The sequence below is a fragment of the Rhea pennata genome, chromosome 3 (genome assembly GCF_028389875.1).
Source record: "Rhea pennata isolate bPtePen1 chromosome 3, bPtePen1.pri, whole genome shotgun sequence".
NCBI lineage: Eukaryota > Metazoa > Chordata > Aves > Rheiformes > Rheidae > Rhea > Rhea pennata.
The window spans coordinates 43,132,358-43,154,345 of NC_084665.1; the positions used below are offsets into that span (position 1 = coordinate 43,132,358).

Sequence of the window (21,988 nt, forward strand, 5' to 3'; positions counted from 1 at the left end):
GGCTTAATATATTAGACTACTTTGTAATCTGTTCAGTGTATGTCTACTAATTGACTAAGAATGAAAAGTGATGTCAGATGCACTTTTTCTTTTTTTTTTTAAGAAATAACCTTCTCTCTTTTATCAGACCTAAATGGACGAGATTCAGAGGTTCTGGTGGAACCTCTATATCCAATGAGTAATAAAATTCTCTTTTTAAATGATGGCAATACAACAGCAAAACTTTAAAGTAACCCCTACAGAGATGGTCATCCAGAACTCAAGATTATTTACCAACAAAATGTGTCCCCCTTAGGCTTAATAGACTCAACAGGGACAAAACAGAACTTTCTAAAAATTTATTATTTTGGGGTTTTGTTATTATTCTTAGGGCACATTTTTTTAAAAAAAGCTTTGAGAGACGATCCAGTTACTAAATCTTCATCAGATTAAACACAAAGAGAACTTTTTACAGGTTAAATTAAAAAAAATAGTCACTTTCTGGCTAAAAAAAAATGTTAATATTTTCTCTGGAAAGCATCTTCAGCAGTCCACTGAGAACGACTTACAAGTGCTTGGCATAATCCATTCAAAAATACTTAACCGCCATCTAGTGGCTGAGTAGGCCTCCTTTATGATGTCTTTCAGGCTCTCTAAACACTTCTTTCTTCATTTCTGTTTGTGTTCTCACCCTTCCTTCAGGGCCTAAGAAATTCTGACACTATCAGAAGCCAGTGCATCAATCACAAAGTTCAGCTACTGAGGATATGGGAGAAAGAACAAACCAAGTTGCCTGAACTCAGGATCTTATCTTGGAGAACATCCCACTTAATCACTTTTACGTAAAAGAAGTTTAGTTCATTTACATACTAGAGTTGTAAAACATGAAAAATACATTAGTGCTTATTAGATTTTTCTAAATCAAAAATCAAGTCTGGAAAACTGCATCATGTTTTAACTAAAGAATATTAAGCAGCAAAGACAGATTTTCATCAATCAAGCTTGAAACTTCTGCACTGAAATTGTGTGACATCAAGATCTAAAAAAACCAGAGTTTTGCACTAATCATTTCCTGGATTTACGTTCAACAAAAATTAAGTTTTCCCTTTATTGCTTGAGCAAATGTTCTGTACTTTATTGTTGGATTCGTTGGAACTGCTAAAGACTGTTGTTGGGTTTCTAATCACCTCTTGCGTTACACAGCTTTGTTTCCTTTCTATGCATCACTGATATATTTTACTTCCAAGCTAACAAGAAAACACAGTCTGCCTATATATGATTCCTGATATTCACTTGGTTTAAGGTAAGATAACTCAATTGTAACATTACATATTGGATCTACAATTACATCATAAGTTCCTGCATCATATATTGCAAACATGGCTTTATAGTGTGCAAGATTAGAGCAAAAAAGGTTTATATCTCTAGATAACTCTAAGTTTTTAATTTCCTGAGATAGGTCACTGCTTGGCATGATGTCGCAGGAAGTTTACATCGATAGAGTGCTTCTTCTATAGTATATCCAATTCTATTTGCAAGGACAGAGAACACCAGTTAGCTACAGTATTCACTTTGCAAATAACGTACAGAATCCACCATCATTTAATCCATATGGATGACTTACAAAAAGTTTGCTTCTTTCATATTCCTTTCTTTTCTCAATACGAGATAATTGCATCTAGTGGATCCTACTGGACATGACATACACCTTGTTTTACCCAAACGTGTTCTTTTTTTAATGCAGAAATCTAAGACTTTAGCAATCATACTTCTGTGGGTAAAGAACTCTCGCAGAAGACATGTTCATTTCCTCTACAGGCCTTCTGTTCCCCTTTACAAAAGGATCCTGGCAAGTAGCAAAGGGACGGAAGAGGAGTGGTTTGTATTCCCGAGATAACTGCGTCCTTCTGACTGACTATTTCAAGAAAGAACATGCAAAGGAATGAAGCAGTCTAAAAAGAACCACAGCCACAGATTGAGCGCTTTTCCTTTATGAGTTCCAAAACCAATTCTTCTCCAGTTTCTGTTGAACAAATTGCTAACCAGTGTTTTCTGCAGCTTTCCTCTAGCCTGATGAGAGTCACATCACAAACACAAAACAGATTTTTAAAAATCTACCTGTTTTTTCAATTTATTATCTTTTGAGGGAGGCGGGGGGGGGGGGATAATTTCACCATTTCACACAAATTCTTACATTTACCTTCCAGAAGGCATATCCCATAATTTGAGACCTGTTGTCCTACAGCAAGAATCCATACAGAATGAAATTTTAGCTCTTTTTTTTCCCTGAAAGTTCATTTAAGAGACAAGTTTGAGCAGCATGCATGTTCCCAAAGACAAGGTCAAGCTGAGAATTTTATAGCGATGAGAATACAAATCCTAATCCCCATCGCTTTATGGGTATTTTTTAAATAGACTTGTGATATTTATCTTAAAAGATATCACAACCTTTCTTGGTTGTATTACAAAGTGTCAAAACTGGAACATTTTGAATATCACTAAATTATTTCCTTAAATAGTTATCACAATTTGCAGTTAAAGACTACAGTAAAAGTCCCTCCAGACTGACACAGAGAGGGAGTATCAACAGTGTTGTAGCTAGGAATATTCTGCAGAGATACTCCAAGAACCAGAGTTACAATGTTTTTAAAATGAAAAGTATATTCAATATGGCAAAATGTCTTCTACAATTTAAGGTTGATATTGTTGGAAAGTGCATCAATAGATCACACAGCATAAATCTCTCTTTAGTGCCTGAGAACTGTCAAAGTTTTTTGTCGGTTACTATGAATTGAAGTACATCGTATTCCAAGAGGACATATGATTTGATTGAAGGATTATTGGTTGAAACAAGGTGAACCAAACCAAAATGAACAACTAAGCCTGAAATGTTAAGGCACAAGAATTTTGATGGCAAGTTTTTCTGCTGTAAATATACATTAAATACCTAGTGCAAACTATCATTTAACCGAACTGCTAAAAACTGGATCAGTCTGGCAAAACCTCATCTTCTGAAACAGCATCACAGTCATCTTCAAAGGAATGAGGAAGAATTGATTCCTACTGGATGCTGACCCTTAAACAAATATAATCAGGGCTTTCTTTTTTAATTTGTGTGCTACCCAATGGTTAGCACCGATCACAAGCAATCAAAAAAATCTCTCTCTCTTTTTTTTTTTTTTTTTTTTTAATAATGAAGAGTATAGGGGATACAGAATTTAGGTGTCTGCCAAACCATCTAAATCTAAACATCAGGCTTGAAACTGGGGTCTCTAAATTAGGCCATTCATTTTTTCTCTTCTTTCTTAATTAAAGGAATTAAAGGACTTTGGCCAAACTAAGCTTTCTTCGTTCATACTGGGACATCTACGCAGAACATTTCAAAACTGAGATTTGATATGGCTCTCAATTTCCTCTCATCTTTCCTCTGTTTACTAGATCCAAAAACACCAAACACCCTGACCCCTCCCATTTTTTTTTAATTATTTTTAAAAACAGGCTATTTTGGATTGAACAAGAGCTGTCCTAGAAACTTTTGGGAATTATTCAAGAGAACACAAGGTCACACATAAACGATAGGGGTAAGGAAGGAAAGGATAAATAGAAAAGGCGCTTTCAGTCGCTAGCTAGTGTGGAATGAAGCCTCTGTGTGTGTCGCATGCTTTTTAGCTAACTATTTATTATAATGGCAATGAATAATCAGCAACGTTACATTTGCATTTATTTCTATGTCATTATTAACCATTGCCAATTGTTTTTACACCACTGGGAAAATGTCCCTGGAGAGAGAGAGGAAAGGGAGGGAAACTGTAAGTAGACTTAGCTGAAAGCTTCAAATTTTACACTAGGACTCCTTTTCTCTAAGTATTAAAAGGAAAAAAAAATCATCTAGTTAGCTCACTTCAGCCAACACTTGCTTTCTTCAGAAAGGAAAACTAGGGACAAACTAGCCAAAAAATAAAAAGGAGCCAGATCTCTAGAAGAAATATTCCATCGCATTTTATCATTAAAAAGAAAAGAAAAAGTAATACCGAGAATGATCCAATTTCAGTAAAGGACTTATCTACAAACCTGATGAAAGAAAAGATAGTTTGATTACTCTACTTTCTAAATGTTAAAAACAACTGGGACTGTAAAAAAATGGTTGGGACACAAACATTTTTTCCACATACAGTTTCCCATATCAAATAACTTCCACTCTCATTTTCAAAATAAACCAGAATAAAGGCAGAATAGAACAAGAACTCAAGATGATTTTTTTGTCAAGGAGGCAATCATGCACACAAAGTCCTTGTTTTGCTATCTGTTGATGAGTAATAGTAGCAAATGGAAGAAGCTAACATTATTGACAGAAGAAGTTAACACTGAGCAAGAGGAATCAGCATCTCTAACAACACTACAAAATAAAATTCAGTAATTGGAAAACAAAATATGCTGGTTTTACAAGCCAGTTAAGAAAACTTAATGACAGTCCAATCTGTTTCAGTGGAACCATATAGCCAGAAGTCTCCTGTTTGTCACATGTCATTCTCTGTAAGTGTTATAGACCCAAATCCACATCCCCTTTCCACTGGTGAAAGCCGAACTGGGGAGAAAGGAAAAAACAAAACAAAACAAACACCCTATCCTGACAACATAACCTTGACAACATACAGTACTGTGTAAAGTAAAAACAGAAGTGAAGAGCAATTCGATGAGAATCTAAAAGAAGAAGAGACGGACATTTAATTATTAGGAGAGATACAGATTTATGTAGTTAAGTTTTCAAAGCGCTGGGAATAGAATTAGTGTGTGTCAATTGGAAACTGATCAGTTCTGACTATGATGTTACAAGCTTGTGACAAAGCTTGTGATGTGATAGGATATAAATATTAAAAACATACCTCTCCTCTTGAAAGATGTTCATGCTTGCGTTTGTTGAACATGCTTTTCAAGATCATGAGTCTATTTGAATATGTTAGCCTGTCTCCCAGAAAATAGGATTTTTCCATTTGTACTACAGTATCTACCTATCTTTACAACAATACTCTCATCATTAACGCAGTACTTCTTACTAACTTTCTTTTTTAAAATATTGCAACTTCGGGAGGGTTGATATTATTTTAATTAATGAGCTCTAGCCTTTAAATGTTCTTAACTACTGAAGAACTTGGGTAACTGACTAGAAGAAGTCTTTGAATGTTGTTTGGTAAGAGAACACATACACAACACCTCCTCTCCCCATCCATACTTTTAATATCCCTGACTGAACCAGGATTAAATTTGTGTAATTTTAATTTTATATAATGATCAGTAATTTCGATAATCAGTAACATTCATTTCAGTGAGCATTTCTTATTCTCTCTCTTAAAAGCAAATCACTGAACATTTTCTCAGATAATGTTTCATCAACATCAAACATCAGATAATGTTTGATGTAGTGATGCCTGAGACATACAAAAAAAAGGGGGGGGAGGGGGAGGAGAAGAGAGAAATCAAAGCTTTTGACCACTGCTTGTTCCAAATCAAACTTTAAGGAAAACAGAAGTTTGCCATCCTCTTCATGCCTTCTCAAACAATTACTAGCAGTCTTATCTGCTTGCAAGTCTGTACTTGTGTTCAGAGAGCTTTCATGGAAAATAGGCAAGTCTTTTGGGAACTGGAATTTGAAATTTCTCAGTTCCATCAAATTATACTATATTTAATGAAGAATATCATACAAATGCTTATATTTCAACTATAAATTTAGACTGTATTTACGTTGAACATCTCCTCTGATGTCCCACACATCACCCTTTATCTGGTCACCTAATACTATTGACTTGAGTGAAAAGAAAGAGATCAGTTCTAACTCTCTCTGAAAAATCTCTGCCCATGTTATCACCTGAACTTTGGTAGATTAATAAGGAACCAGATCTTCTATTGCTATTATATTAGTTAATACCATCAGACCTCTGGAGTTATAAATGTTACTTCTGAGTGAACTGAACAATAGTATTTTACGAGAATGATCTCAGGCATCTTTTTATCTAAAAAGAAAAAAAACCCACACTATGGAGCTTATCACTATTTTGAAATTAGAATTGCACTCAGAATTTAGAACATAAAAAACACTTCTGAATGTTCGCATTTTAAACATTTTAAACATTCATTATACAAAAGCAGAAGAACTATTGCAAAACTGACTGAAGTACTGTTTTTCCACTTTTTACAAAATACCAGATAAAATACTTTTGCAAAAACCTTACCTGTAGCCGCTGGACATCATCTACACATTGTTTCTCTCCTTCTAGGATTGTAGATTTCAACTCTGAATTTGGAAGGAAAAATATAGATTTTATGAAGATTGAACATGATAGAGTTAACTCATTTTTATCTAAATTTGCAGTGTATTTAATACGATTCAGCATTAAATGGTATTATAAAAGCATAGCACATAAACTTGAAAGAAGCCTGTTATTGTCAAAATTTCTGATTCAAGAGTAGTTACTTATAACTATATTATCTACATTCCACAAAAGGTCAAGGGAAAGTGCTCACGCTAGTTCTTCCCATAAAATCCCTTTAAAAAGTATTCTGTCCTTAAACTGTACAGACCATATCTGTTCATGAAAGGCCAACAAAATCCATAAACAGGATGGTGACTGTTAGCAGTTCTGGTGTTTTTTCCACATCCTCCACCAGCCCTCCTCTACTCAAATATAAAATTTCAGATCTCTACTATGAGATAGAGATATAGATCTAAATGCACATTTTAAAAGTGGACTTGAAGGACAATTTGGCTTAGTAGTGTAAGTACATTTTATGAAACTTGAACTTCATCCTTGTTGCACTGTTGCCCATCTCCAGCATCTCAGCCTTACAAAAGGATGGTATGGGGAAGAGAAGGGACCAATATTTTGTAAGTGTACAGTCAGAGCTTCCTAGAACTGGTAACATTCAAATTGAAGACACAAAACTAATTCTTCACCTTTGGATTGGATTCCATCCTTTCATTTGGGCAAAGAATCAGCATGAATTTGATTTTCAGAATTTTGACCATACGATACTCATTTACAGTGAAAAAAATAAACAGCAATATTTCACTTCTAAGAATAGCTTCCTTCAATTATTTTCTACTTCAAAAATAACTAATGAGAATCCTAATGATTATTTAAGTATTCCTTCACTTAATTACTATCTTTAGAGGAAAAAAAAATGTTTTTCCCAGTTTAATAGCTGCAAATAGAACCACAGATCACCAACCATCGCTGTCACAATGAAAAATAAAATAGCAGTGATTAAGCAAGTAAGAACTTTTATCCATGCATTTTCCCTGAAAAGTGAAAAGCATGAAATTCCCTCAAACTGGATTCCCTTTCTAATTTTTAAAGTTGAATAACTATCACTCTTTCGACCAGTATTTGTTTTTGGGACCTACATTTTCATTAAAAAATTTAAACCAAAGCTAACTACCAGTATTTGAAATTAAAAAAAGAAATAAATACGATCTGAATCAACGTATCTATTTGAAGGAGAAACTTGTACAGAACATTCCTGCCTTTTTTCTGCAGTGCAGTATTTTGATTGCCTGCTCTATAAAAAGGAATTACAGATTTTTGCACTGACAATGACAGAAGCATGCAACAACTCAATGCTCATTCAGTACTCTGAAGTCCTTTGGTAAGTCCTGGCAGAGAATAATGAAGACTTCTTTTGAATTTATCTAAATGGGGCTGTGAATTAAGAGTTCTGGTTTCCATTCCCTGCTTTCCACAATTTTCTTCTCTGATCTTTAACGACCTCTCTGTGCCACAGTTTCAATGCTTGATAGGATGACAGTAAGAAAAAAGAAAAAAAAAAAAAAAAAAAAACAGCTACAAAGTGCAAAGTTCTCTAACTGGCTTAGTGGGTATTGCTAATGATGTAGCTACACCTTGTTAACTAGCTTAGCCTACCTTTGTACACAATGCAAGAACAGAAATATTTCTTAAATCTCTCCAGAAAACACACACCACACATTCTTTTTATGTCTTTTAGGGGTACTACTGTACAGTGGGCAAATCTGCTGACCAGGAAAAGTACAATGTGCTTAACTGTCAGATTCAAAATACCTGGACATCTGTTCACCTTACAGTTTTCTGATAATCCCAGCTGTTGGAGGCAAGATGTGCAAGGAGGAAGTTTCATTGCCTGTGGCAGTTACACTGCAAGGATACTCCTTGAATAGTAACAATTCTTGACTTTTTACATTCTTTCATTGTTCACTAGAACAACATATGGAGTCTCATCTGACAGAACCGTTTCCAGTGATAGAGACTTGGGTGAGGATAGACTGTCATATAGCTGATCCTCTCTCACTTTGACAAGCTTTTGTATGGATGAATTATGTGGATGAATTATGCCTTGTTGCTGATTTTCAGATAACTTCACTTTAGTGAAGGGAATTTAGGATGCTACCATGAATTGGACACCTGCCCCTCATGGCTACTAAAAACAAACAAAACAAAACCCCCCAATAGAATGGTTATTTTCTAGCAAAAAGCTTTAACGCCTCCTACTGAAGAAACTGATGAGTATTAGCATTCTTAAAATAAGCAACTGTCAGATACTTGTTTTACAAATTACTTGGAAGAAAAGAACTTCTTTGGTTAACCCCACCTGATTTGCAAAACAAGGAAAACTTTCAACTAGTATTTGGAGACTGGGTATTTCCCCAGGGCTATGCATGCAGTTTTAGATTTCTGTATGGTAGAGACAAACTTTAGATGATTGCCAATACAAGGCTTTACTTTCACTAGGACTTTTACCAGGACATCGGCTGATGTCCTAGTGCTGGACAAGACATGCACACACACACATGACCGCATGACTAATTCTAGAGCTGTCTGCCATCTTTTGATACCCGTAACCATAAGTTTTCTAAACTAACCTCCCCACCATACCTCTCAAAAGACATTTGAGATAGATACTCTTAGGTCAGAAAGAAATCTTTGGAAAAAAATGCAAAGGATAAACTGGGAGCATCAAAAATTAATGAATAGTAGTGTGATTAAAAGAAAATATGCATCTGGATGTCATACGGCTGCATGGTATATTAGCTCAAGCAGAAGTGCACTCCACTGCCTATACTACTTAGTTATAAGCCAGTTAAATGACAGTCAGTATCGCCAGTTTATGTACTTCCTGAATAACTTATTCGACTGCTGTGTTGACTGTACTCTGCTTCTCTTCCAAGGCTAAAAGAAATTATTAGTGTTTTGGGGCTTTGGCCTATTGTTTAAGTACTCACATGAGCCATCCTCCTTCCCTTTCTTTTTAGTTCCTTTAATTTGCCACCATGCAATAAAGCAACAGACCGTTACACAAGTCCCAACAGTCTGAAGGGAAAGATGATATATAAATATCACCATTACACAAATACACTACTCTTCATTCTTATCAAGCATGTATACGTTTTGATGTCTGTTTTAGCCTGCCAGATGTAATACTATTCTCAGAATTAAATTAGCAATTTGCTTAAGCGTTGACAGGTCAAGTTCTCTAGTGCTTTCAATCATTACATATTTACCCAGAGATTTTTGATTATGAATCAGTACAAAACAAATAACAAAAAACCCAAAACACACCCACGTCCACCACCATCCAGGGATATACTGCAGTGTACCTACAGAAAACCCAGAGTATTAGTTTGAAGTATTTTTCATGATTTTTCTATAGACTGACTGACTTCATTGCCTGCAATGCCTCCATTGCCTGCAATGCTTCCAGCACACTTAACCAGTATCTTTCCTGTTTGCTAATGTTTCCTGTTATGCTGATCAGTACAAACTACATCCCTTACTGAAAAGTTCTTTAAGAACAACAACTACTCATAGGAAAAGGCAGCTTGTATATGTTTATCAATATTTAACATGTTGATACAATTCTCTAGCTTATCTGTAGCTTAGGTAGGCTTTATTCTAAAAAGAGTTATAAATATAAGCTCAGTCCAGGGTGATATAAACAGTTAATTTTAAGGTTAGGTTGCCAAATCGCACCAAAAAAAAAAAAAAAAAAAAAAAAAGAGAGAGAGAGAGAGAGAGAGATTTGTATCAAACTAGAGTTTTTATCTTTGTTAAGCAAAATCCCCAGGAAGGGGGGGGGGGGGGGGAGAGAGAGAGAGAGAAAGTGTCATATGATAAAATATATGTTCCCTTTAACCCAAACCAAACATTTTTGATCATTTTTCATAAAGTAAAGGACAAGGCTAATTTTGGTAAAGGCACTAACTTAGATTTCAGAGATTTATCATGTTGGGGCCATTTCAGTTTGCATGGGGAAGTCGTACAACATTTGAGCCTGTGCCCAGGTGGTTAGGACAATCGCACGGGCAATGGATGCCTGGGTTCTAGTGCCGGCATACTTGCCTTTTTCTGTATGTTAAGTGGAATAGTGTCAACAGCAAAGAATGGAGGGGGAAAAAAAAAAATCAAAATGGCCGGGTTCAGTCCCCAGAGGAAAACAAGAAACAGATCTAGGTTCTGCAGACCCAAAATCAATGCCACGAACACTGATCTTATTGGTCATATTTTGTCCCCAAATGGAAACAAATTTTTTGGTAAAAGGATCTAGTGTCCTGAACCCAAATTCGTTTTAGGTATTTCCAAACTTCACTTTTTAATAAACTTCCAAATAGCCAATGTAACCCCCCTCCCCAAAACGATAACAAAGTGTGTGCGCAAACACACACACACACACACACCCTCTGACCTCTCTAAAACCCTCTTCCTACACCAAACAATATTCCTTCTCTCTGTTCCCCACAGAGCAAATTTATTTAATATATACAACATTAAACTGATGATTATGTGCTTTGCTAATTTAGGGACAGACTACTTAACACCTTGCAGAATTCACTCTTGCCTTACTTAAAGCTTGAAGGTCTAGTATTGTTGTCATCCTAACATATGTATAATAAAAAACAAAGGCTCTACACTTAAAAATATCCGGCCATATTCCTCTGAATTAATAGTTTGCCTAAAATTAAAGTTTGTTTATAAATCATTATCTCTTCTTTTAATACTGTACCTTTAGCCAATACAACAATCATTACATTTAATGCAAAAATACAGTTTCTGCACACGCAGTAATTTGAATCCTTAGAAAAATACTTTGCCCCTCTGCCTTCCAAAAGGCACATATGCAGAAAACAATTTTGTCACAAATCTTGGGACATTTACCTTTCAGGATTTACCTGAAACATCACTCACCTCCAGAATCTTCCACACAGTAAGCATGCAAATAATCAAACAAAAAGTTACACACTACATCTACCTGAACGATATTCAGAACCACCATCATTTTTCCTTTCCCATCATGTCCTAGGCTTCCAATTCACATCAACAAGAAAAAACTGAAAATACTTTTAAAGTTGACACCTCAGGTAATTTTTGAGAATTATTTACATTCCATTTAGAAATGCTCACAATAAATAATCTTCCATTTACTTCTAATTCTATTTGCTTAGCATTTTTGCACATTGACAAGGGTACTCCTAAACTACTTATGCCACACACAGAATGGTACTTTTCAGTTGCGTTTAGTTGATGAGGAAGTGAGTGAGGTAAAGAACAAAGAAATACTACATACATTATATCTATAGAGTAGGACCATAGAATAGGAATATTAGACAGAACAACATAGGAAAGAAATAAACCATGCGTAAGATGACTATGTTTAAAAATTATTGATATTATCCTCATGGTAAAAATAGTCTCCCAAATTAGTAAACATTCAAAATCCAAACATTTCAAAATATTATTTCTTCTAAGTATTGAAGCACATAAACCTGTAAAAAAAATACATTGTCTAATTGCACTACACTTTGCTGAGCTAAAATCTTAAAGAAAAATAATGAACACAGTATTCACCCTTATGCCCTTTACTCCAGAGTCTGTTCATAAAAATTCTGAATGCATGTCCATTAGCTAAATCTCCATGTCAAAAGATATACCACCTTTCCTCTTTGAGGACACAACAATGAATTCAGCTACCACTTTCATTGAATCAAACATAAAACAGTGGCTCATCAGTCCAATAGCAGACTAGCCCAACAGTAAAGTACTTCAGCATTTCACTTTTTGAACTACATCAGTGAGATGGGCACAGAAATGTTCCCTTGATGACTAATAGTGTTGCTTTGGTAAAAGCCACAGCAGAAGTGGAATCATATGTGCAATATATTGCAGAATTATAATGCAATGCTGCATTTTTGTTGGCATCACTTCTTCGGCTTGGGAGCACCGATGAATAAGTGATACTAGAAAAAGTGAAGTGTTGCTGTGATATATGGTGTCCATTTATATACTCTGCTTGTGTTCCAAAGGAAGTGGTAAAGAAGTCTCAAAGAGAAACAAATCTGAAATTAACTCCACCCAAAGCCTAAAAGCAATACAAATAGTTCCGTTGAAATAATGATTTAATTCTTCGAATTTGAGCAATGAAAAAGGAGTGGTAGGAAATGGAAAATTTGAGCCTAGCCAGTGGCTCACCATGGAGGTCACAAGGATGAATGCAGCCTGACGGTGTTGAGAGCTATTGAATGTTATCGTAAAACTAGTCCTCCAAGAACCTGTGGTATTCGCCCATCAACACAATTAACAGAAAACAGTTTTGAAATTCTCTATTTCTTTCTAAGCTACAAAAGTATAATTTACATTATTCTTTAATTCCCAGCTTTTTTTTTTTTTTTTTTTTTTTTTTTTTTTTTTTTTAAAGCTCTTAATGAAAGCGCAGATTTCAGAAATATTGGAAAGCTGGTATAGCAACCCCACAACTTTTGAGATAAGCTGACTTTTTAAACAAGACCTCAATTTATTTTTCAGATGAACTGTCTTTCTGTCAGCAGGAGACTGCTGAATCCATGAAGGAATACCTTCACCACTCTAATACACTTTTCTATTAACATTCAGTGTATCACTGGTGGCCTTCTGAAATTTTCCATTCTTCTAAGAAGAGAAAAGTATACATATTTCATTGCTTTGAGACAATGGCAACTGGAAAAGAACAAGGGTCACAACACCTGGTAAAATCTGTTAGTCAGCAGATGCCAGGTGCACATCTTGGTGGTTAAAAAAAATGCATTTTACTGACTATTTTGATTAGATTCATACTAGCTAACAGTATTTCTGATACTAGTCCAAGAACTTCAAAATCAGATATTTGTTAGAAGTTAATATCTTATGTTATGCCTTGAATTCTCAAACACAGCCGCTCCCCCACAATGCCATATATCTCATTTGTGGCCAAGAACTATACCTGCTTCCGTACTTTTGAGTCTTTTTTCCTCATCTGGAGGTTTGGGTGGGGGCCACACAGATGGAATTCTCCTTGGAAAGCTTCCTTCAATGTAATCTGATGAATGTGTGGGTTGGCTAACTGCAGCCCAAGTATAAAGCTGGTCTTGCTGTGGTTGTTTTTTTTTTTAAAAAAAAAAAAAAAAAAAAAAAAAAAGTTTAAGTTCATTGTGTAAGAAAGACAAGTCCAAAACATCAAAGCTTTTGCTTCCAACACAAATAGTTTGTTATCCACTCCTACATCAATGCAGACTTGTTTTTATGTTCTTCATCTCTTGACAAAGACTTAATACAACTCTATGTTAAAAGAAATGAATGTTGTGGTTTTAAAAGGATCTCTATTAACAAAAAAGAACCCTCTATTTATCTACAGCATCAGAAACAGCATAACAGCATTTTGAGATTTTAGAATACAGTTCAACAGTTTTTGCGCATATGAAATTCTTTTCCCCTTCTCTTTCCCTTAGACAGATAATAGATCTCTCCATTACAACAGAACCTCCTTACGTAGAGCTAGTTTATAGGTTAGAGAAGGAAAAATATTTCAGCTCATACTCTGTAATCTTTTTACACCAAATGTGCAAATAAGGAAGAGAAGTGTGAATATTCCCTAGATCACTTCCATATTAGCTGAACCCTGCTATTTATTCTTTACAACCCTTCCAATCTGGTTTTCTCATTTACATTTCTATATTCATAGAAAGGTTGCTAGAAAAGTGACTTTACTTTTAGAATTAAAAAAATAGTATTCTTAATCTCCTGGCCTCAGGTTAGAATGTATCTTTATTACTTAATAGCTTTGAGACAATTCACTCATTAACAATAGGAGACATCCAGACCGTATGCTGAGCAGGGCAAACTTGTACTTATGCTTGAAAGCAAAAGAAAATTTATCTGACTGGAGTTCAATTTGCTATTATTGTGACTCCCAGCATTGACCAATACGCTCGTCTTGTGATGAAAACTTTATAATACTGTTCAACTCTCTAAAGATCAATGACCGCAAGAGTATAAGTGTTCCTGTAACTGATCTGGAAGTATGCAAAATTTTGTAATACAGAACAGGGGAAAAGAAAGAAAAGCCACAGGATCAAAACATAGTCATATCACTCAGCAGTATCTTCTTACAAAGATCACACTTAATACTCGTCGTCCCCATTATTGCCTAAGCTTTGAAAAAAGATACAGTCACTTGGTAATGGTAAGATATATTTGTTTTGCTGCACATTTCATTTTTAGATTAAAATGTTTACTTTTTTCCTTTTATCATAAACATGTTTTAAAGATGCATGTAGGGAAACTGATTCTCTTTTGGATAATTTCTATTCCATGTGAATGGCTTGTACTTGCCCGAAAGATACGAGTGATATGAGCTTGTTTTACTGAGAGGAGTGTACTTACAACAGGCAAAGGTTGGCTAAAAAGGTTTAGTTTATGGCAGGTGTCTCTAATAGCCAGAGAAAAGGAAGACGACTATTAAAATTTTTCAGCATGAAAAACATGGCAAAAATCCATCTACATACATAGACCTTAGATAAATGTAAAAATAGATGGATAAAAAAAAAATAGTACTAAACCAAATCACTTTACCTAGCTCTGAATTCTTTGGTCTCTGAAAAGCCTACCTTTTTCCAATTTACTATGCTACTGCATTTGAACATCCAAACAAACATGGCTAGTGCAGTTCTTGTAGTAACTAACATTCCAGCTTTATCTGATTAAAACCAATTTCAGCTTTTTCACAGGGATGTGTATTTTTTTGTGATTTTCCCCGTTTTTCCAGTCATAGAGGAGGGAGATAATCATACCCACATATACTGCGGTTAATAAAGAAAATAAAGTGCTGGATATTACTATTTATCTCATTATTTATATTATCAAAACTTCAAAAACAAGAAAATAAGATGCAAAGTAGTCACTCAGAGAAAACCAAAGTATTGTTGCCCACTTCACTGCTCAGAGCTGCAGAATTTTAGTAATCCAGGGAACAACGGGAAAAACGACCCCCACGGAGGGCGAGTACAGCTGGTTTTCAGTGGGATTGCATGGAGGGTTATAAGGCCATAAAACAGAAGAAGATACGTTATAAATGATATTAACACAGAGTAAAGGAGGAAGACAAACAGTTGAAATATCATGTCTAGAAAAAGCTTAACTGTACCAGTCCTTAGACAATACAGTACAATCATTTAACAAGGAATTTTTGAAGTATGATTAGTCTACATGAATTTAGACATATTAACAAACCTCAGCATGTCTCAGAACTATGGTACAGACGGAATACATTATCAGGGTAATAAAACACAAAGTATCGCTGTACTTGCTGATAGAATTTAGAGCATATGAACTATGAACAGTTATAAACTAAGATATCACATCACTGACTTCCAACCCAATTAGGAGATTTGTTTGAGTGTAAAAGATCATGTATTTTCTAAGTTTGTTTTGCTTTTTTGGAATTTTTTTCATTCACTACTCAACATAAGAGATGACAAAATAGACTTCTCAATGATAAATATAAACTTGCTAAGCTGCCTCAAAGGAATTTTAATTAAATCATACCAGTGTTAACAGTTGAAGTCTAATCAGTTGGATACTTCTGAACAGAAGTTCAAATATGAAAAACCATAATGAGAGAAAGGTAGTTTGACAGTCTGGATTTTCTTGTGTTGATAGTCCATAAATGACACAAAAAATGGAAAAAAAACCAACTCCATCTCCACCTCCATCTCATTCAAGAAGAGATGAATCAAATGAATGTCCTCCCAATCACTGAAGATGCTGTTAAAAATTTAATCCCCTTGGCCTTTTGGCTTTATCTCCATGGCAGTTAATATATTAACCCGTCTTGCCTCTCCTTCTCCAAAGCTGATAATGCCACGCATTTGCATGATTATCAGAACACTTCCAAGAAAGCGACATGCAGCCACTTCTGATGTTGAATTACTATTCTGCTAAAATAAAATCAATTAAATAATCCGAATAAATATGCTCATTTGCCTTTATCATTAATAAATTTACTATAAGCATTCATGAACCTATAGACTTCAATATTTAATCTGTTCTGTCCTTTAATCTGTTCATTTCAGAGGCAATCTTTACTAGATATTGTAAGTACAGCTATTTAATTCTCTTACCACGATCAATCTTTGAAAGTATCTGGAATTTCCATTTCATCTTGTTCAAACTCCAGTATTTAGAAGGGGAAAAGTAAAAAGATCACTCCTTTGAGGAGAAAAATAGTCACCACATGAATGATCCCCGTCTTCTTTTTTCAGACTCACTTCTATGCAGACAACAAAAGCTTAAGGCAGCCAGAGCCCAGCACACTACACGTAACATCAAGGAGAGTTCTTGTTTCCACACATCCTTACACAGCACTTTCTACTGCTTCTTAAAACTGCAGAGCACTCACACACGCCTGCAGGATCCGATGGTACCTAATCAATAGATATTTTACCGCTTATAGATGCTAGCGCTTAGAATAGAGCTACAGCGAGTCCAGTCTGTATTTTAACTCACTGTCTTCCCAGTCAGCTCTCACCAGACAGAAAGTGCAGCTTTCATGACAAACTTTTATTCTCAGGTACCACAATTTTACATTTCAGCTCCATAATATATTAAATATTAATTATGTTCCTTCACTGCCTGAGCTAAGGATACATTATCCTGCCCATCTTTGAAGATGGAGGTCAGTGCTGTGAGCTGTTCAAACCTTGAGCTTCTAATAAATGGCACACAGGAAGCAGCTGAGGAATCCAAAACCACAGCCCCGAGCTACACTTGCAGCAAATATCAGAAGGTGTGCTGGTGCACCTAGAGCTTTCAGAAAAGCAGCCACACATTTTTCACTTCAGACTATGCTTAATCCATTTTTATTCCATCTCAGCTAAGAACTGAATTAGAGTGATTAACATAACCCCTCTTGTAGCAATATAACGTGCAATCTTATACCCACGCTTTTCACAGCATATTCTGGAGATCTGCAGATAATGTCAATTTCTGTTCAATGCTACTTCAGTTTTTTCAACCTTTCATCTGCTTCCAGTTAAAAATACGAAGCTAGCCCTTGTGAGAAACAGTTAAAAGATATAAAAGTGATCAATATGAAACAGCAATAAATGGATAGAAATCTGTCCAAACTGGTCACAAAAAGCTTAAATTAGCAATGAAAAAAAAAATCTGACCAGGGTATTTTGATAACTATCAAGAAAAAAAAGAAAACATTTTAAGTCCACATCACACATAGTGAAATGGGAAAGGTGGGAGAGGCAGTACAGAGGCATAGTGCTGTCGGAAGTACCCTGCTGTTTAGCTCAGCATCACATCAGATGGGGGAAGTGCATTAACAGTAACTTTAATCTTTCTCACACTATAGTGAATTGGTACTACCCTTTGTGAAGACTTCTGGGTTAAGCCATGGTACAATCAAGTCCTATCATTCAGGCCATATCAGTTCAAATAAGCCCCAAAACTTGATCTATTTTTCAGTAGAACCTCAAGCACTCAAAGTTTTTCTGAAAAGGAAAGGTCAGAAAGGGTTGGCATGTCTGCAGACAGATATAAACGGGCTGGGAGTTAACACAGCGTGGTAGTTACCAAAAGGTTTTTGATCATCTTTAAATCAACTTGCATCAGGACAACCTTTCACTGGGAGGAGTTGGGGGGGTGGGGAGGGGAAAAGCATAACTGCGCTTAAGGTTGAACTGAATAAACTCAGAGTAATCATATTTCATGGAACTTGGGATAAGCAGGAGCTAGACTCCATGATTCAGATCATGTTTTCCAGGCCTGTATTTTTAAGTGCTTCTAAGAGCTTGTGCCACATTTGTACAAAACTGCTTGTAATTTAGACTTACTACCTTCTGTTTCATGTGAATGGAAGGAAAAAGTTTTCTATTCAGGAAGTTTAATCATTCTGATGTATTATGTGTACATCTGAAATGAAAGCAAGCCAACTGCATGTTCCTTAGGCATATAAATAGTTAACTGGACAAGTAAGGCTTAGTTCCAGAAATTAGAGCCACACTACCTCAGAATGCTCTTATCAGCAGGAGACTTCTTTATTTTAAGCAGCTTTTAAAATAAAGAAATCAATACTATCAAGAATGGGAAAAGCGGTTTACTTTTTAAGGACAGGTTCAGTAACAAAGCTCTGATCATTGGCAGAACCAGAGCAGTGATTAAACATGGTTCTCAGCTTTGGCCAGACCAGTGAGTACAGATGTTTTACAAGGTTGAAAAGCAGCAAGCCAGTCATAATGCTGTAGTACATGGCTGATATGGCATTTTACCCTTGTGAAATAAATTTGGTGCATTCACTTACTTGTTTAATCTTTTTTTTTCCAGAAAACTGAGGTGCATGAACAAAACATTTAAAAACACTTTAATGCCAAACATTCATGAAATAGGCCTTCTCCTTGATCGCTCAGAAATTGCTCACTGCCTCCTCTACAAACGGGCGTTTAATCCCCACAAACCTTGCTGGAGTTTCAATACCAGGTCCTGGAGATAAGAGAGACCAACAGAGCCAACAGCCCAGTGCTTTGGGCCATCATGAGGAAAGAAAATCAGGAAACTAAATTACAGATTCCCACGTCTATTATCACTCAGTTCCACAGTTATTATCTTGCCCTTCCTGTCCCCCAATAACTTTTCAACTTTATATAGCAGAAGAGGTTGAGCTGGAGAGCTTACGACAAGCTTTCTTAGAAAAAGGAAACAGCTTAGTGGATAGCTTTCTAGTGCACAATGAAACAGAAGAACCACAAGATCTAGATTCTCCCTTTTTAGACATCAGACTTGAACTTCCACTTGGAAGGCCACAGCCTAAGGGCACTAGGTTATCAACCATTATTTAGACCAAGTGACAACCAACAGTGACTCATTCACACTCTCTCCAAAAATTCTAAACGGATGCAAGACACTTGCCCATCATTTTCACCTACACTGACACAGTTTTGCCACAAGTTTTGGTCTTGACAAATCTGAATTTTCCAAAAGGAAGTAGTTTCATCATAAAATTCTTATCTCTGTTCCATCTGAAAAGGCGATTATTACTGCAAAACTTTGCTCTTGAAATCACAGAAAGATATGTCATGTGCACAAATTCAGCCAGCTGTCACTGTATTCTCAATCCCAAGCTAGAAAAAAAAATACATTGTGTTATCTCTGTCATTCCTAAGCAAGTAAACTAATGAATAGAGAACCATAAAATAAAATGATCGCTTAAGGTGACAGAGTGACCATCACCATCATCCTACACACAATTATTTGGAAAATTTTCAACAGGTGGTGTAAACTTAAGATTCAGCACATGCCTCTTGAAGCAGTCCTTCAGAATAACAAGCAGGTAAGCAATGTTTTCTGCTAAAATAAGCAAGACCAAAAAGCCTAATATCCTACATGTAAAGTATGTTCTTTGCAAGTGGATATGGTAGCATCACACCTCCTCCACAAAGTTACTGCATTAAAAGTGGAAAGGAAAAGGAAAAAGAAAAAAAAAAAAAAGAATGCTAGAAGGCTGCAAGGTCACAGGTTACAACAACAAAATAAATATGCAATTATAATTTGAAAAGAAGCTGGGAAGTAGCATAATAGAACACTTCAGCTGGTGATCATCCAACGGTTTCCATTTTACCACTCTTAAGAACATTCAGAGTTGCTTGCCACAAACGACAGTGTTAGTGATTGGGCAATGGAAAAAGAAGAGGAGAGATGAGGGCTTTAATTTAGCCAAACTCAACTGCCATGGTAACTACATGACAAACAAAAATTAAGGCAGCAGAGTTAACAAACCATTTTCTGTGTTCTGCTTAACAACTTTCACTTGTTTACTTTGAATGCCTTATTCACTAGTGACCCCCAAAGTACTGCCGCATCAAATGCCGTAAGATGGGACTACATAAAATCTTATACATTTTATTCCTTAGGATTGCATGTATGCGTGAAGAAATGCTGCACTGTTGCCAGTGTTGTGATGCAGTTTGTTTGAAGGCAAAGCTCTCCTAACTGAAGTTAATTCCTGGGACAGTTGCTCCTTGGAAACTGTCAGTAGTTCAGAGAGTTTTGGTTCTCGGATTCCTGCGAGGAGGGTGTCTGCAATCTGTTCAACTATCAATTTTCAGCCGGCTATGAACAGTGCAAATAGAAGAAGTTACGATTAAGAAAAGACTCAATGTCACTAACTCTTCCTCCAGCTGACCTGTGAAGTCCCAACATCTGCTGCTACTCAGCAGAAAGCAAGCAGTATCTTTACTTCCTTACAAAGCATCTGTGTCACCACAGGTGGCAAGGAGATGATAGGAAAGTAGTCATTTCTATAGTATTTCCCATTTATGCTGTCTGGCGCTCTGCTTCCTTGAGAAAGCATTATTTCAGAAGCAGATGACAACCTTGTCAGGGATCATAACAATAAATCACACCAGATGCAGTCCCTAAACTGTCAAATATGCCTATGTATAAACCATATTATAACACAAAGACAGACATCCTCCATAAGATGCCTCTTTATCTCTTTCATTATAGAATATGCTAAAATCATTTATATCATGAACATATTTATACATTTCATTTATCTGACCATTTCCACATGACTAACAGCTTTACTCAACACACTAACAGCATACAGCAGAAGCACCAAAAAGGATGTGATTATCCAATCAAAATGACACAAAAAATAAACAAAGATCACAACTTAGTGCGTAAAGGCTGAAATGCATTGAAATGACATTTCAGATGCATATGGAAGATCATTTTGCTGGTTTGTATCACATGACAGAAGTAGTTGTGGGGTCATTTAGCAGCTAGTGTGCAAGAGAGATGAAGTTTCCAAAACAAGGGGTACATTGGATTGCTCGTTCTCTGGATACAACAGTATGCTCAATTTTCTTCAAGAGTCTGTACAAAGAGTAAAAAAACCTCTATCAGAAAATTATTCTAGTCATTCATTGAGAATTCAAGTGTTTTAAAACTAATGTTCAGGAACAAAACACAAAACTACTTGGAAAGCATGTCAGAAAAAAAGCAAAAATCCACCATAGAGGGAAAAAAAATTGCCCAAAGACTGCACAATGTGAACTGGAGAATCAGGAATAGGAAGTCATAATCAGAGACTAGAAATTTGCAACTTGCAGTAATTGCAACTGCTAGATAAAACACAGACAAATGCCAAGTCACTGTTTCTTAATACCTAACTAAATAACTTAATAGCTAACTAAAGTTGCCTTGCATTGATAGCAAAATGTCAGCTTCTTTTACTGGTGCCTAAACAGTTTCAGTTCTAACCTAGACATATGTATTTTATATATGTAACTGATGGCTCTCCAAAGACTGCTGTTTTCTAGCTCCTGTGACACACGGCTAACAGAGGAGCTAAACAGAAGATGAGATCTTTACTTGTTGGAAGTTACGATCCTCCTAATAGGTGCTTGTAAAACTTAATGTTTGTGGCATACATTCTTGCCAAAGATGAACTGTTCGGCCAGCTTGACTTTGTGTTGATTTTACTCTAATAGGATAATACAATGAGGTAATGTGCTAAAAAGCTTAGGACTACAACTGCGCTATAGTAATAAGATTATTCAGTAACATACCACAGCCCCTAAGGACGGATAGATAAGTTTCTAAAAAGTGTTTATTTCTTACATATCCTTCAGCCAGAGGATATTTCATTTGTGTTTAATGGGGGGAGGCAGAGGCGCACACTAAAGCAT

General features: G+C 35.8%; 1 protein-coding gene across 1 annotated transcript in view; it reads right to left on the minus strand.

The window, feature by feature from the left end:
* FMN2 (formin 2) overlaps nucleotides 1-21,988 on the minus strand; it is a 164,249-nt gene that overhangs the window by 119,750 nt on the left and 22,511 nt on the right. Inside the window, exons 3-4 of the mRNA XM_062573654.1 lie at nucleotides 13,237-13,384; nucleotides 6,207-6,268 (exon numbers count right to left, since the gene is read on the minus strand). Coding sequence (XP_062429638.1) covers nucleotides 6,207-6,268; nucleotides 13,237-13,384 — 210 coding nt within the window. The remainder of the gene's footprint in view (nucleotides 1-6,206; nucleotides 6,269-13,236; nucleotides 13,385-21,988) is intronic.